The following is an 11,758-nucleotide window of genomic DNA, read 5'->3' as shown; positions in this document are numbered from 1 at the left end:
GAATCCTTCACTTAGTTTGCTTTCCCCTCAGTTTTAATCAGGAAAAGAGAGAGAGAGAGAGAGAGGAGAGAGAGAGAGAGAGAATCCTTCACTTAGTTTGCTTTCCCTCAGTTTTAATCAGGAAGAGAGAGAGAGAGAGAGAGAGAGAGAGAGAGAGAGAATCCTTCACTTCGTTTGCTTTCCCTCAGTTTTAATCAGGAAGAGAGAGAGAGAGAGAGAGAGAGAGAGAGAGAGAGAGAGAGAATCCTTCACTTTGTTTTCCCTCAGTTTTAATCAGGAAGGTAGAAATACCTCCAAGGATGAACAATTTGTTTATACTAAGATGTTGTTTCTAACCACAGAATGAAGCTGTTCATGGCCATAGTACTTCTGGCAGCCGTAGCAACCAGAAGCGAAGGAGCCCCTGGAATCTGGGACAAAGTCGCCTCCCCCTTCAGATTCGGCAAGGAAGCCGTTCAAGGGGCAAGCGACATGGTCCGGTCCTATACGTAAGATATATGTGTTTGTCGTCTACTTTTATTATTATTATTATTATCATTATTATTATTATTATTATTATTATTACTTGCTAAGCTACAACCCTGGTTGGGAAAGCAGAATGCTACAAGCCCAAGGGTTCCAACAGGGAAAATAGCCCAGTGAGGAAGGGAAATAAGGAAAATACAAGATAGGTAATTGAAAATTAAAATAGAATATTTTAAAAACATTAAAATCAAAATAAATCCTTCATATTTAAACTATATAAAATAAAAAACAAAAAAACAAGAAGAGAAATAAGATAGAACAGCGTGCCCGAGTGTACCCTCAAGCAAGAGAGCTCTGGCATAGACAGTAAAAGATCATGGTACAGAGTCTATGGCACTACACAATACTAGAGAACAATGGTTTGATTTTGGAGTGTCCTTCTCCTAGAAGAGTTGCATACCATTGTCTACTTGTATATCAATATTAACTCAGTCAGAAATAGAGAATGATCTTCCTAATCGGGTAGTTGAATCAGTAGAACTTCAAAAGTTCAAAGTTGGAGCAAATGCTTTTTTGTTGACCAGGCGGAGATGAGTCTTTTTAAAGTTTATTTATGACATATTTGTTTTTGATGTTGTTAATAGTTTATATATGACATGTCTGTTTTGACGTTGTTACTTTTTTTTAGAATGATTTATTGTTAATTTGTTCTCTTCATATATTTATTTCCTTGTTTCCTTTCCTCACTGGGCTATTTTTCCCTGTTGGAGCCCCTGGGCTTATAGCATCTTGCTTTTCCAACTAGGGTTGTAGCTTGGATATTGATAAATCATAATAATAATAATATATCTGTTTTGAAGTTGTTACTATTTTTAGAATGATTTATTGTTAATTTGTTCTCTTCATTTATTTATTTCCTTATTTCCTTTCCTCACTGGGCTATTTTTCCCTGTTGGAGCCCCTGGGCTTATAGCATCTTGCTTTTCCAACTAGGGTTGTAGCTTGGCTAGTAATAATAATAATAATAATAATAATAATAATAATAGAGAATTATAATTGAATGTCTGTCTTTTCATTCCGACTATGTGTTAATTTGTTCTCTTCATTTATTTATTTCCTTTCCTCACTGGGCTATTTTTCCCTGTTGGAGCCCCTGGGCTTATAGCATCTTGCTTTTCCAACTAGGGTTGTAGCTTGGCTAGTAATAATAATAATAATAATAATAATAATAATAATAATAATAATAATAATAATAATAGAGAATTATAATTGAATGTCTGTCTTTTCATTCCGACTATGTGTTAATTTGTTCTCTTCATTTATTTATTTCCTTTCCTCACTGGGCTATTTTTCCCTGTTGGAGCCCCTGGGCTTATAGCATCTTGCTTTTCTAACTAGGGTTGTAGCTTGGATAGTAATAATAATAATAATAATAATAATAATAATAATAGAGAATTATAATTGAATGTCTGTCTTTTCATTCCGACTATGTGTTAATTTGTTCTCTTCATTTATTTATTTCCTTTCCTCACTGGGCTATTTTTCCCTGTTGGAGCCCCTGGGCTTATAGCATCTTGCTTTTCCAACTAGGGTTGTAGCTTGGCTAGTAATAATAATAATAATAATAATAATAATAATAATAATAATAATAATAATAATAATAGAGAATTATAATTGAATGTCTGTCTTTTCATTCCGACTATGTGTTAATTTGTTCTCTTCATTTATTTATTTCCTTTCCTCACTGGGCTATTTTTCCCTGTTGGAGCCCCTGGGCTTATAGCATCTTGCTTTTCCAACTAGGGTTGTAGCTTGGCTAGTAATAATAATAATAATAATAATAATAATAATAATAATAATAATAATAATAATAGAGAATTATAATTGAATGTCTGTCTTTTCATTCCGACTATGTGTTAATTTGTTCTCTTCATTTATTTATTTCCTTTCCTCACTGGGCTATTTTTCCCTGTTGGAGCCCCTGGGCTTATAGCATCTTGCTTTTCCAACTAGGGTTGTAGCTTGGCTAGTAATAATAATAATAATAATAATAATAATAATAATAATAATAATAATAATAATAGAGAATTATAATTGAATGTCTGTCTTTTCATTCCGACTATGTGTTAATTTGTTCTCTTCATTTATTTATTTCCTTTCCTCACTGGGCTATTTTTCCCTGTTGGAGCCCCTGGGCTTATAGCATCTTGCTTTTCCAACTAGGGTTGTAGCTTGGCTAGTAATAATAATAATAATAATAATAATAATAATAATAATAATAATAATAATAATAGAGAATTATAATTGAATGTCTGTCTTTTCATTCCGACTATGTGTTAATTTGTTCTCTTCATTTATTTATTTCCTTTCCTCACTGGGCTATTTTTCCCTGTTGGAGCCCCTGGGCTTATAGCATCTTGCTTTTCTAACTAGGGTTGTAGCTTGGATAATAATAATAATAATAATAATAATAATAATAATAGAGAATTATAATTGAATGTCTGTCTTTTCCATCCGACTATGAGTTCAATTTCGATTGACAGCAAATTCTTCTGATCCTTCACAGACAATCTTTTTCATCCCAACTCTCAACAGTGACATGAGGAAAGCCAACTGGAAGAACTCCGACAAGTACTTCCACGCGAGAGGGAACTATGACGCCGCCCGGAGGGGTCCTGGAGGGAGATGGGCAGCCAGAGTCATCAGGTTTGTGAGATTCTACTCTGTGCTCCATTACTCCCACATGTCCAAACCACCCCACTTTAATTCATCTTTTTAGATTTATATATATTTCTTTGGGATAGGAAGGATTCCAAAACATTTGGAAAGAATATATATATATAACAGATGTAATCTTCCTTAGCTCGAAGATAACTTAATATGCGGTAGTGTACATAAGGAAAATTGAAAGATATGTATATGTAGAATTGCTCTATAGTTTCGTCCGCCACTGGACCTCTTCTTGGAGCGTTTATTTTTTCATATTAATGCTCCAAGAAGAGGTCCAGTGGCGGACGAAACTGTAGAGCAATTCTACATATACACATCTTTCAATTTTCCTTATGTAGACTACCGCATAATATATATATATATATATATATACATATATATATATATATACACATAAACATATATGAAAAACATTACTAGGAAAATATCCACGAGTCGTTTACAAGTAAAATCATAGCGTACTGTCATCCCACCTCCTAGACTGCTAAAAAACAAAAAGAAGTATACTTTAAGCTATACTTTAAAGGTCAGAATTATATTCTAAATATGCAATAAGAACTGGAAAATATATTAATAATTTGGTATTCTATTACTGATTTAAGAACCAGAATTCTATTCTAAATATGCAATAAGAACTGGAAAATATATTAATAATTTGGTATTCTATTACTGATTTAAGAACCAGAATTCTATTCTAAATATGCAATAAGAACTGGAAAATATATTAATAATTTGGTATTCTATTACAGCAATGGAAGGGAGCGAGTTGACCAGTGGCGCGGTGGCAGACCCCAGGACAGCGCTGCAGACCAAGCCGCTAATCGTTGGGGACGAAATGGCGGTAATCCTAATAGGTACCGCCCTAGGGGTATTCATTCCAGTTACTGATGTTATCTATCTCATAGGAATTGATAGTTTGGAGTTAATAAAATTGGTCTAAACAAACAAAATAGTTGTATTATACATCATGAATGATCTTTATACTGTCATCCTGAGGTGACTGTGGTTTACTTAAGAAACTATGACAAATTAAAATCATAGAATTCTTAGTAGTTTAAGTCTATAGAGTAGTAAAGAACCAACCACAATCTAATAACATAAAATGTGAAAAATAACAGGACACTATTAAGTCTTTGCTGCTTCCTCCGGTGCCTTAGATGACCGCAGAGATAGCAGCAGTAGGGGATTCAGCATTATGAAGCTTCATCTGTGGTGGATAATGTGGGAGGTTGGGCTGTGGCACCCTAGCAGTACCAGCTGAACTCGGCTGAGTCCCTGGTTAGGCTGGAGGAACGTAGAGAGTAGAGGTCCCCTTTTTTGTTTTGTTTCATTGTTGATGTCGGCTACCCCCCAAAATTGGGGGAAGTGCCTTTGGTTTATGGATATGGATGGAAAAAAGCAAAATTAAGTGTTATAGGATTATATAATCGACGGATAGGTTTGCGTAAAGCAAATAGGTGTTACAGACTAACACATACACAAACAAAGCCACTCCAACACATAAAAACATTACACACACTTCACACGTCTCCAACTGTCGAGCTAACCACGCCAGGACTCCTCGCTGCTGGGAGAAAGGGCGCTGGTGACTGGTACAACACGCAAACATACGCTACCAGGGTCTAAAGTGATGTCATAGACTGAAGCTATAGTGAGCAGTAAGGAAGGCAGGGACAGGATACGCAAAATAAAAGTACAGGAGCAGTTATATAACAGGTAGAACAATTTAGATATTTGGGATCTACTGTAAGTCAGGAGGGAGGATGTGAGGATGAAGTTGAGAATAGGATAAAAACAGAAAGTCAGGAGGGAGGATATGAGGAAGAAGTTGAGAACAGGATAAAAACAGAAAGTCAGGAGGGAGGATATGAGGATGAAGTTGAGAATAGGATAAAAACAGAAAGTCAGGAGGGAGGATATGAGGCTGAAGATGAGAATAGGATAAAAACAGAAAGTCAGGAGGGAGGATGTGAGGATGAAGTTGAGAATAGGATAAAAACAGACTGGGGGAAGGAAAGAGAGGTAGCAGGAGTGGTATGTGAGAAGAAAATGCCAATCGAGTGAAACGTCAAGATCTATAACAGTAATAAGACCAGTGTTGATGTATGGATCAGAAACTTGGGTTTTAAGACGAAAAGAGGAAGCAAAACTTGAGACCAGAGATGAGAATAATTAGGTGGCTTATATGAATATCACTACTTGAGGGATTGGAAACTGATGAAATAAGAATGGCAGGCGTAGTAAAGATTAAAGAGGTGATGAGAATGTCAAGACTGAGATGGTGTGGGCACGTGGTGAGAATGGTTGGTGGGGAGGGAGTGAGGAAGGCCTTTGAGAGGGCGCATGAGGCAACCGACCCCTTAATGTAGGGATAACGGTGGGGAAAAAAAGAAGAAAGTAGAAGGCTATTAAGTCGTTTCATCTAGTGGTTGAAAGGACAATGATAGGACACCTGAATAACGCTGACAATGCACCGTGTGAGGTGCTATGTAGGCACCAGTGACACTAATTGGCGCAACTTGGTATAACAGGAACTTTCTATAATGATACAATGTTTTGTCGTCAAAAAACAGCCTATTAGGTTAGGATTTCATTCAAGTACAGTTGTTATGCATGATAAACTCAGTAATATCAATATTATTTATTGTAAAATATAAACAATTTAACTCATTCCACTCCAACACACTTGTTCTTCTCTTTTAAAGTCAACAAAATGTTTTGCGGAGAATAGCGAAGCCTATCATTATTAATTCATAGAAAACGTGACTTAAAGATAATCATAGAAAATGAAGCTAAAGTTACATGGTATACTACAATATAAATGATTATTTTATATACGTTTAAAATGTTCTTACGATGTTGGGATAAATACTGAAATAAATTATATCAATTACAAAAGAAAACAAATTACATTTTTGTAAAAATAATTAGTTGTATCCTAAATGATTTACGTCGATTATTATTATTATTATTATTATTATTATTATTAAACCGAGCAGATGACGATTATGGAAATATCGACTAAACAGACGATAAAAAACTGCACATTTTTACCCTATAACTTCCTATCGCGTCTACCACAATTACCGCTAAAGACCCTCTTCGTAAACGACTATTTGCTTTATAAATGCTCTCCCGGGGACACACATACCTATAATCATCATCATCATCATCGTTCGTGAATTTATAGCCTTTCCAGATCCATTTCCAGGTTCATTCCAGCGGTGGGGTGATATTTTCCAGGGGGGGGGGGGTCGAGAAATGATAATTTTTTAATTTCTTTATTTTTTTATTTATTTCTTTATTTACTTTACGGTTGCTTGTTGAGGATTATTTCCATTTCTTAATTAATTCTTCAGTCATGTATGATTAATCTATTCACGATAGACTAAATAATTAATTCGTAAACAGATCATCCCTACATAATAAAGAGCAAGCATGTATATATATATACATATATATATATATATATATATATATATATATATATATATATATAATATATATATATATATATATATTTATTACTAGCTTAGCTACAACCCTAGTTGTTAAAGCAAAATGCTATAAGCCCAAGGGCTCCAACAGGTAAAAATAGCCCAGTGAGGAAAGGAAATAAGGAAATAAATAAACGATATAAGAAGTAATGAAAATTAAAATAAAATACTTTAAAATCATTATATATATATATATATATATATATATAATATATATATATATATAATATATATATATATAGTATATAATATATATATATATCTTTCCTGTCACACTCAGGGGGAGGGGGAATAGCCATACCCTTGTGAGAGTGGGTACTCCGAAAGAGAGAGAGAGAGAGAGAGAGAGAGAGAGAGAGAGAGAGAGAGAGAGAGAGAGAGAGAGGAGAGAGAGAGAGAGGTGAAATTCGGTCCATTAATAAGAAAAACAAAACATAAAATATAATTGTCGTGTGTTCATGCAAATAAATAACAGTAATACTAGGGTTTCTGGAAAATGGTTGTGCTCGCGGGCACGCGATTAGTGTGTGTGTGCGTGCGTACGTGCTTCAATGACAGGTGTTAAGAGACTTTAACGATTACGGCTTTAATAGCAAATTGGTTGCAAGTTATGGACTAAGTTTGACATAAGTCCCTAACTAATTCAATTAACGTCTTTCATTCAAGTTAGCAAGCTTATATAAATCAAGATATTCTTAGAAACCCTTCAAATTTGTTCAATTATTTCTACTATTGTCGTCTATGCCCGCTGAAACAGAAATTCCTTTATTTCCTTTCCTCACTGGGCTATTTTTCCCTGTTGGAGCCCCTGGGCTTATAGCATCTTGCTTTTCCAACTAGGGTTGTAGCTTGGATAGTAATAATAATAATAATAATAATAATAAATGTCTCAGGTTTAAAGGCAACTCATGAATGGCAGAGGCAAGGGACAATGACATTGCCCTAGCAAGCAGGCTAATGCCATAGAGACTGACCAAAGCCCAAGCTAGGACCAGGGAGGCCCAGGCAATGACTGCTGATGACTCACCAGGTAGATCTATCTTCTTCTTCTTTGTCTGCATATTTTCCCACCTTTACGTGGGGTCGATGTTTCTGGCCAGCGTTCTCCATCTACCTCTGTCCCACACTTCATCACCGGTTAATCCCTTTGATCGAAGGTCATCCTTGATACAGTCCATCCACCTTCGCTAAACCCCTTATCTCACAAGGATGGTGAGGTTGCTGACACTAAAAGAACTAAGGAGTTTGAGCGAGACTCGAACCCCAGTCTGGCGAATACCAGGCAGAGACGTTACCGATAGGCCAGTATTTCAGTATTGGAGACAATCAGTCGAGAAGATTTCGCAGTGTAGATTTTTAGGGCTGAGAGAGAGAGAGAGAGAGAGAGAGAGAGAGAGAGAGAGAGAGAGAGAGAGAGAGAGAGAGAGAGAGAGAAGGAGGTTGAATTGGCCTTTACCAAGTTTACGATATGTTTATGAGGTCACAAGACGATTCATACGAAGAAATTTGAGTCTATCTCTCTCTCTCTCTCTCTCTCTCTCTCTCTCTCTCTCTCTCTCTCTGTCGAGTGGATTTTGTAGAGAATAGCTCCCTGGTGATCTCTTGACCAGGCGCCAGGGTCGGTTTAATATTTTAGTATGGCTGGAGTTTTTCCCTTTTTTTTTTCTAAAGCTCCCTTGAAGGAGATCAAACTGATCCTGTAGGAGGTGGTTAAACTGATCCTGTAGGAGAATGTCAAACTGATCCTGTAGGAGAAGTTCAAACTGATCCCGTAGGAGAAGGTCAAACTGATCCTGTAGGAGAAGGTCAAACTGATCCTGTATGAGAAGGTCAAACTGATCCTGTAGGAGAAGTTCAAACTGATCCTGTAGGAGAAGGTCAAACTTATCCTGTAGGAGAAGGTCAAACTGATCCTGTAGGAGAAGGTCAAACTTATCCTGTAGGAGAAGGTCAAACTGATCCAGCAGGAGAAGGTCAAACTGATCCTGTAGGAGAAGGTCAAACTGATCCTGTAGGAGAAGGTCAAACTGATCCTGTAGGAGAAGGTCAAACTTATCCTGTAGGAGAAGGTCAAACTGATCCAGCAGGAGAAGGTCAAACTTATCCTGTAGGAGAAGGTCAAACTTATCCTGTAGGAGAAGGTCAAACTGATCCTGTAGGAGAAGGTCAAACTGATCCAGCAGGAGAAGGTCAAACTTATCCTGTAGGAGAAGGTCAAACTGATCCTGTAGGAGAAGGTCAAACTGATCCTGTAGGAGAAGGTCAAACTTATCCTGTAGGAGAAGGTCAAACTGATCCAGCAGGAGAAGGTCAAACTGATCCTGTAGGAGAAGGTCAAACTGATCCTGTAGGAGAAGGTCAAACTGATCCTGTAGGAGAAGGTCAAACTGATCCTGTAGGAGAAGGTCAAACTGATCCTGTAGGAGAAGGTCAAACTGATCCTGTAGGAGAAGGTCAAACTGATCCTGTAGGAGAAGGTCAAACTGATCCTGTAGGAGAAGGTCAAACTGATCCTGTAGGAGAAGGTCAAACTGATCCTGTAGGAGAAGGTCAAACTGATCCTGTAGGAGAAGGTCAAACTTATCCTGTAGGAGAAGGTCAAACTGATCCAGCAGGAGAAGGTCAAACTTATCCTGTAGGAGAAGGTCAAACTGATCCTGTAGGAGAAGGTCAAACTGATCCAGCAGGAGAAGGTCAAACTGATCCTGTAGGAGAAGGTCAAACTGATCCTGTAGGAGAAGGTCAAACTGATCCTGTAGGAGAAGGTCAAACTGATCCTGTAGGAGAAGGTCAAACTGATCCTGTAGGAGAAGGTCAAACTGATCCTGTAGGAGAAGGTCAAACTGATCCTGTAGGAGAAGGTCAAACTGATCCTGTAGGAGAAGGTCAAACTGATCCTGTAGGAGAAGGTCAAACTGATCCTGTAGGAGAAGGTCAAACTGATCCTGTAGGAGAAGGTCAAACTTATCCTGTAGGAGAAGGTCAAACTGATCCAGCAGGAGAAGGTCAAACTTATCCTGTAGGAGAAGGTCAAACTGATCCTGTAGGAGAAGGTCAAACTGATCCAGCAGGAGAAGGTCAAACTGATCCTGTAGGAGAAGGTCAAACTGATCCTGTAGGAGAAGGTCAAACTGATCCAGCAGGAGAAGGTCAAACTTATCCTGTAGGAGAAGGTCAAACTTATCCTGTAGGAGAAGGTCAAACTGATCCAGCAGGAGAAGGTCAAACTTATCCTGTAGGAGAAGGTCAAACTGATCCTGTAGGAGAAGGTCAAACTGATCCAGCAGGAGAAGGTCAAACTGATCCTGTAGGAGAAGGTCAAACTGATCCTGTAGGAGAAGGTCAAACTTATCCTGTAGGAGAAGGTCAAACTGATCCTGTAGGAGAAGGTCAAACTGATCCAGCAGGAGAAGGTCAAACTTATCCTGTAGGAGAAGGTCAAACTGATCCTGTAGGAGAAGTTCAAACTTATCCTGTAGGAGAAGGTCAAACTGATCCTGTAGGAGAAGGTCAAACTGATCCTGTAGAAGGTCAAACTGATCCTGTAGGAGAAGGTCAAACTTATCCTGTAGGAGAAGGTCAAACTTATCCTGTAGGAGAAGGTCAAACTTATCCTGTAGGAGAAGGTCAAACTTATCCTGTAGGAGAAGGTCAAACTGATCCTGTAGGAGAAGGTCAAACTTATCCTGTAGGAGAAGGTCAAACTGATCCAGCAGGAGAAGGTCAAACTTATCCTGTAGGAGAAGGTCAAACTGATCCAGCAGGAGAAGGTCAAACTGATCCTGTAGGAGGTCAAACTGATCCTGTAGGAGAAGGTCAAACTGATCCTGTAGGAGAAGGTCAAACTGATCCAGCAGGAGAAGGTCAAACTGATCCTGTAGAAGGTCAAACTGATCCTGTAGGAGAAGGTCAAACTGATCCTGTAGGAGAAGGTCAAACTGATCCAGCAGGAGAAGGTCAAACGTATCCTGTAGGAGAAGGTCAAACTTATCCTGTAGGAGAAGGTCAAACTGATCCAGCAGGAGAAGGTCAAACTTATCCTGTAGGAGAAGATCAAACTGATCCTGTAGGAGAAGGTCAAACTGATCCTGTAGGAGAAGGTCAAACTGATCCTGTAGGAGAAGGTCAAACTGATCCAGCAGGAGAAGGTCAAACTGATCCTGTAGGAGAAGGTCAAACTGATCCTGTAGGAGAAGGTCAAACTTATCCTGTAGGAGAAGGTCAAACTGATCCTGTAGGAGAAGGTCAAACTGATCCAGCAGGAGAAGGTCAAACTTATCCTGTAGGAGAAGGTCAAACTGATCCTGTAGGAGAAGTTCAAACTGATCCTGTAGGAGAAGGTCAAACTGATCCTGTAGGAGAAGGTCAAACTGATCCTGTAGGAGAAGGTCAAACTGATCCTGTAGGAGAAGGTCAAACTTATCCTGTAGGAGAAGGTCAAACTGATCCAGCAGAAGGTCAAACTTATCCTGTAGGAGAAGGTCAAACTGATCCAGCAGGAGAAGGTCAAACTGATCCTGTAGGAGAAGGTCAAACTGATCCTGTAGGAGAAGGTCAAACTGATCCTGTAGGAGGTCAAACTGATCCTGTAGGAAAAGGTCAAACTGATCCTGTTTGAGAAGGTCAAGCTGATCCTGAAGGAGAATGTCAAACTGATCCTGTAGGAGAAGGTCAAACTGATCCTGTAGGAGAAGGTCAAACTAATCCTGTAGGAGAAGTTCAAACTTATCCTGAAGGAGAAGGTCAAACTGATCCTGTAGGAGAAGGTCAAACTAATCCTGTAGACGTTTAAACTGATCCTGTAGAAGTTTAAACTGGTCCCGTAGACGAAGGTTGAACTGATTCTGTTTGAGAAGGTCAAACTGCTCCTGTAGAAGTTTAAACTGCTCCTGCAGAAGTTTAAACTGCTCCTGTAGAAGTTTAAACTGATCCTGTAGAAGTTTAAACTGATCCTGTAGGAGAAGGTTGAACTGATCCTGCAGAAATTTAAACTGATTCTGTAGAAGTTAATATTGATCCTGTAGAAGTTTAAACTGATCCTGTAGAAGTTTAAACTGATCCTGTAG

At 38.3% G+C, this 11,758-nt stretch overlaps 2 protein-coding genes across 2 annotated transcripts in view; both read left to right on the top strand.

Moving 5' to 3' along the window:
• The window catches only part of LOC137617280 (serum amyloid A-5 protein-like), a 5,047-nt gene extending 926 nt beyond the window's left edge, over positions 1–4,121 (top strand). Inside the window, exons 2-4 of the mRNA XM_068347275.1 lie at positions 342–488; positions 3,061–3,171; positions 3,945–4,121. Coding sequence (XP_068203376.1) covers positions 343–488; positions 3,061–3,171; positions 3,945–4,083 — 396 coding nt within the window. The 5' untranslated portion in view covers position 342 and the 3' untranslated portion in view covers positions 4,084–4,121. The remainder of the gene's footprint in view (positions 1–341; positions 489–3,060; positions 3,172–3,944) is intronic.
• Positions 4,122–5,473: 1,352 nt separating this feature from the next.
• On the top strand, positions 5,474–11,310 carry LOC137617694 (germ cell nuclear acidic protein-like). The gene is made up of 3 exons (XM_068347693.1): positions 5,474–5,498; positions 10,595–10,816; positions 11,075–11,310. Exons 1-3 carry the CDS (start codon positions 5,474–5,476, stop codon positions 11,308–11,310), a joined length of 483 nt encoding a protein of 160 aa, XP_068203794.1.
• Positions 11,311–11,758: the final 448 nt, after the last annotated feature.

The sequence above is a fragment of the Palaemon carinicauda genome, chromosome 23, assembly GCF_036898095.1.
Source record: "Palaemon carinicauda isolate YSFRI2023 chromosome 23, ASM3689809v2, whole genome shotgun sequence".
NCBI classification, from domain to species: domain Eukaryota; kingdom Metazoa; phylum Arthropoda; class Malacostraca; order Decapoda; family Palaemonidae; genus Palaemon; species Palaemon carinicauda.
The sequence above is the reverse complement of the archived record's forward strand: the minus strand, read 5'-3'. Positions and strand labels throughout refer to the sequence as shown.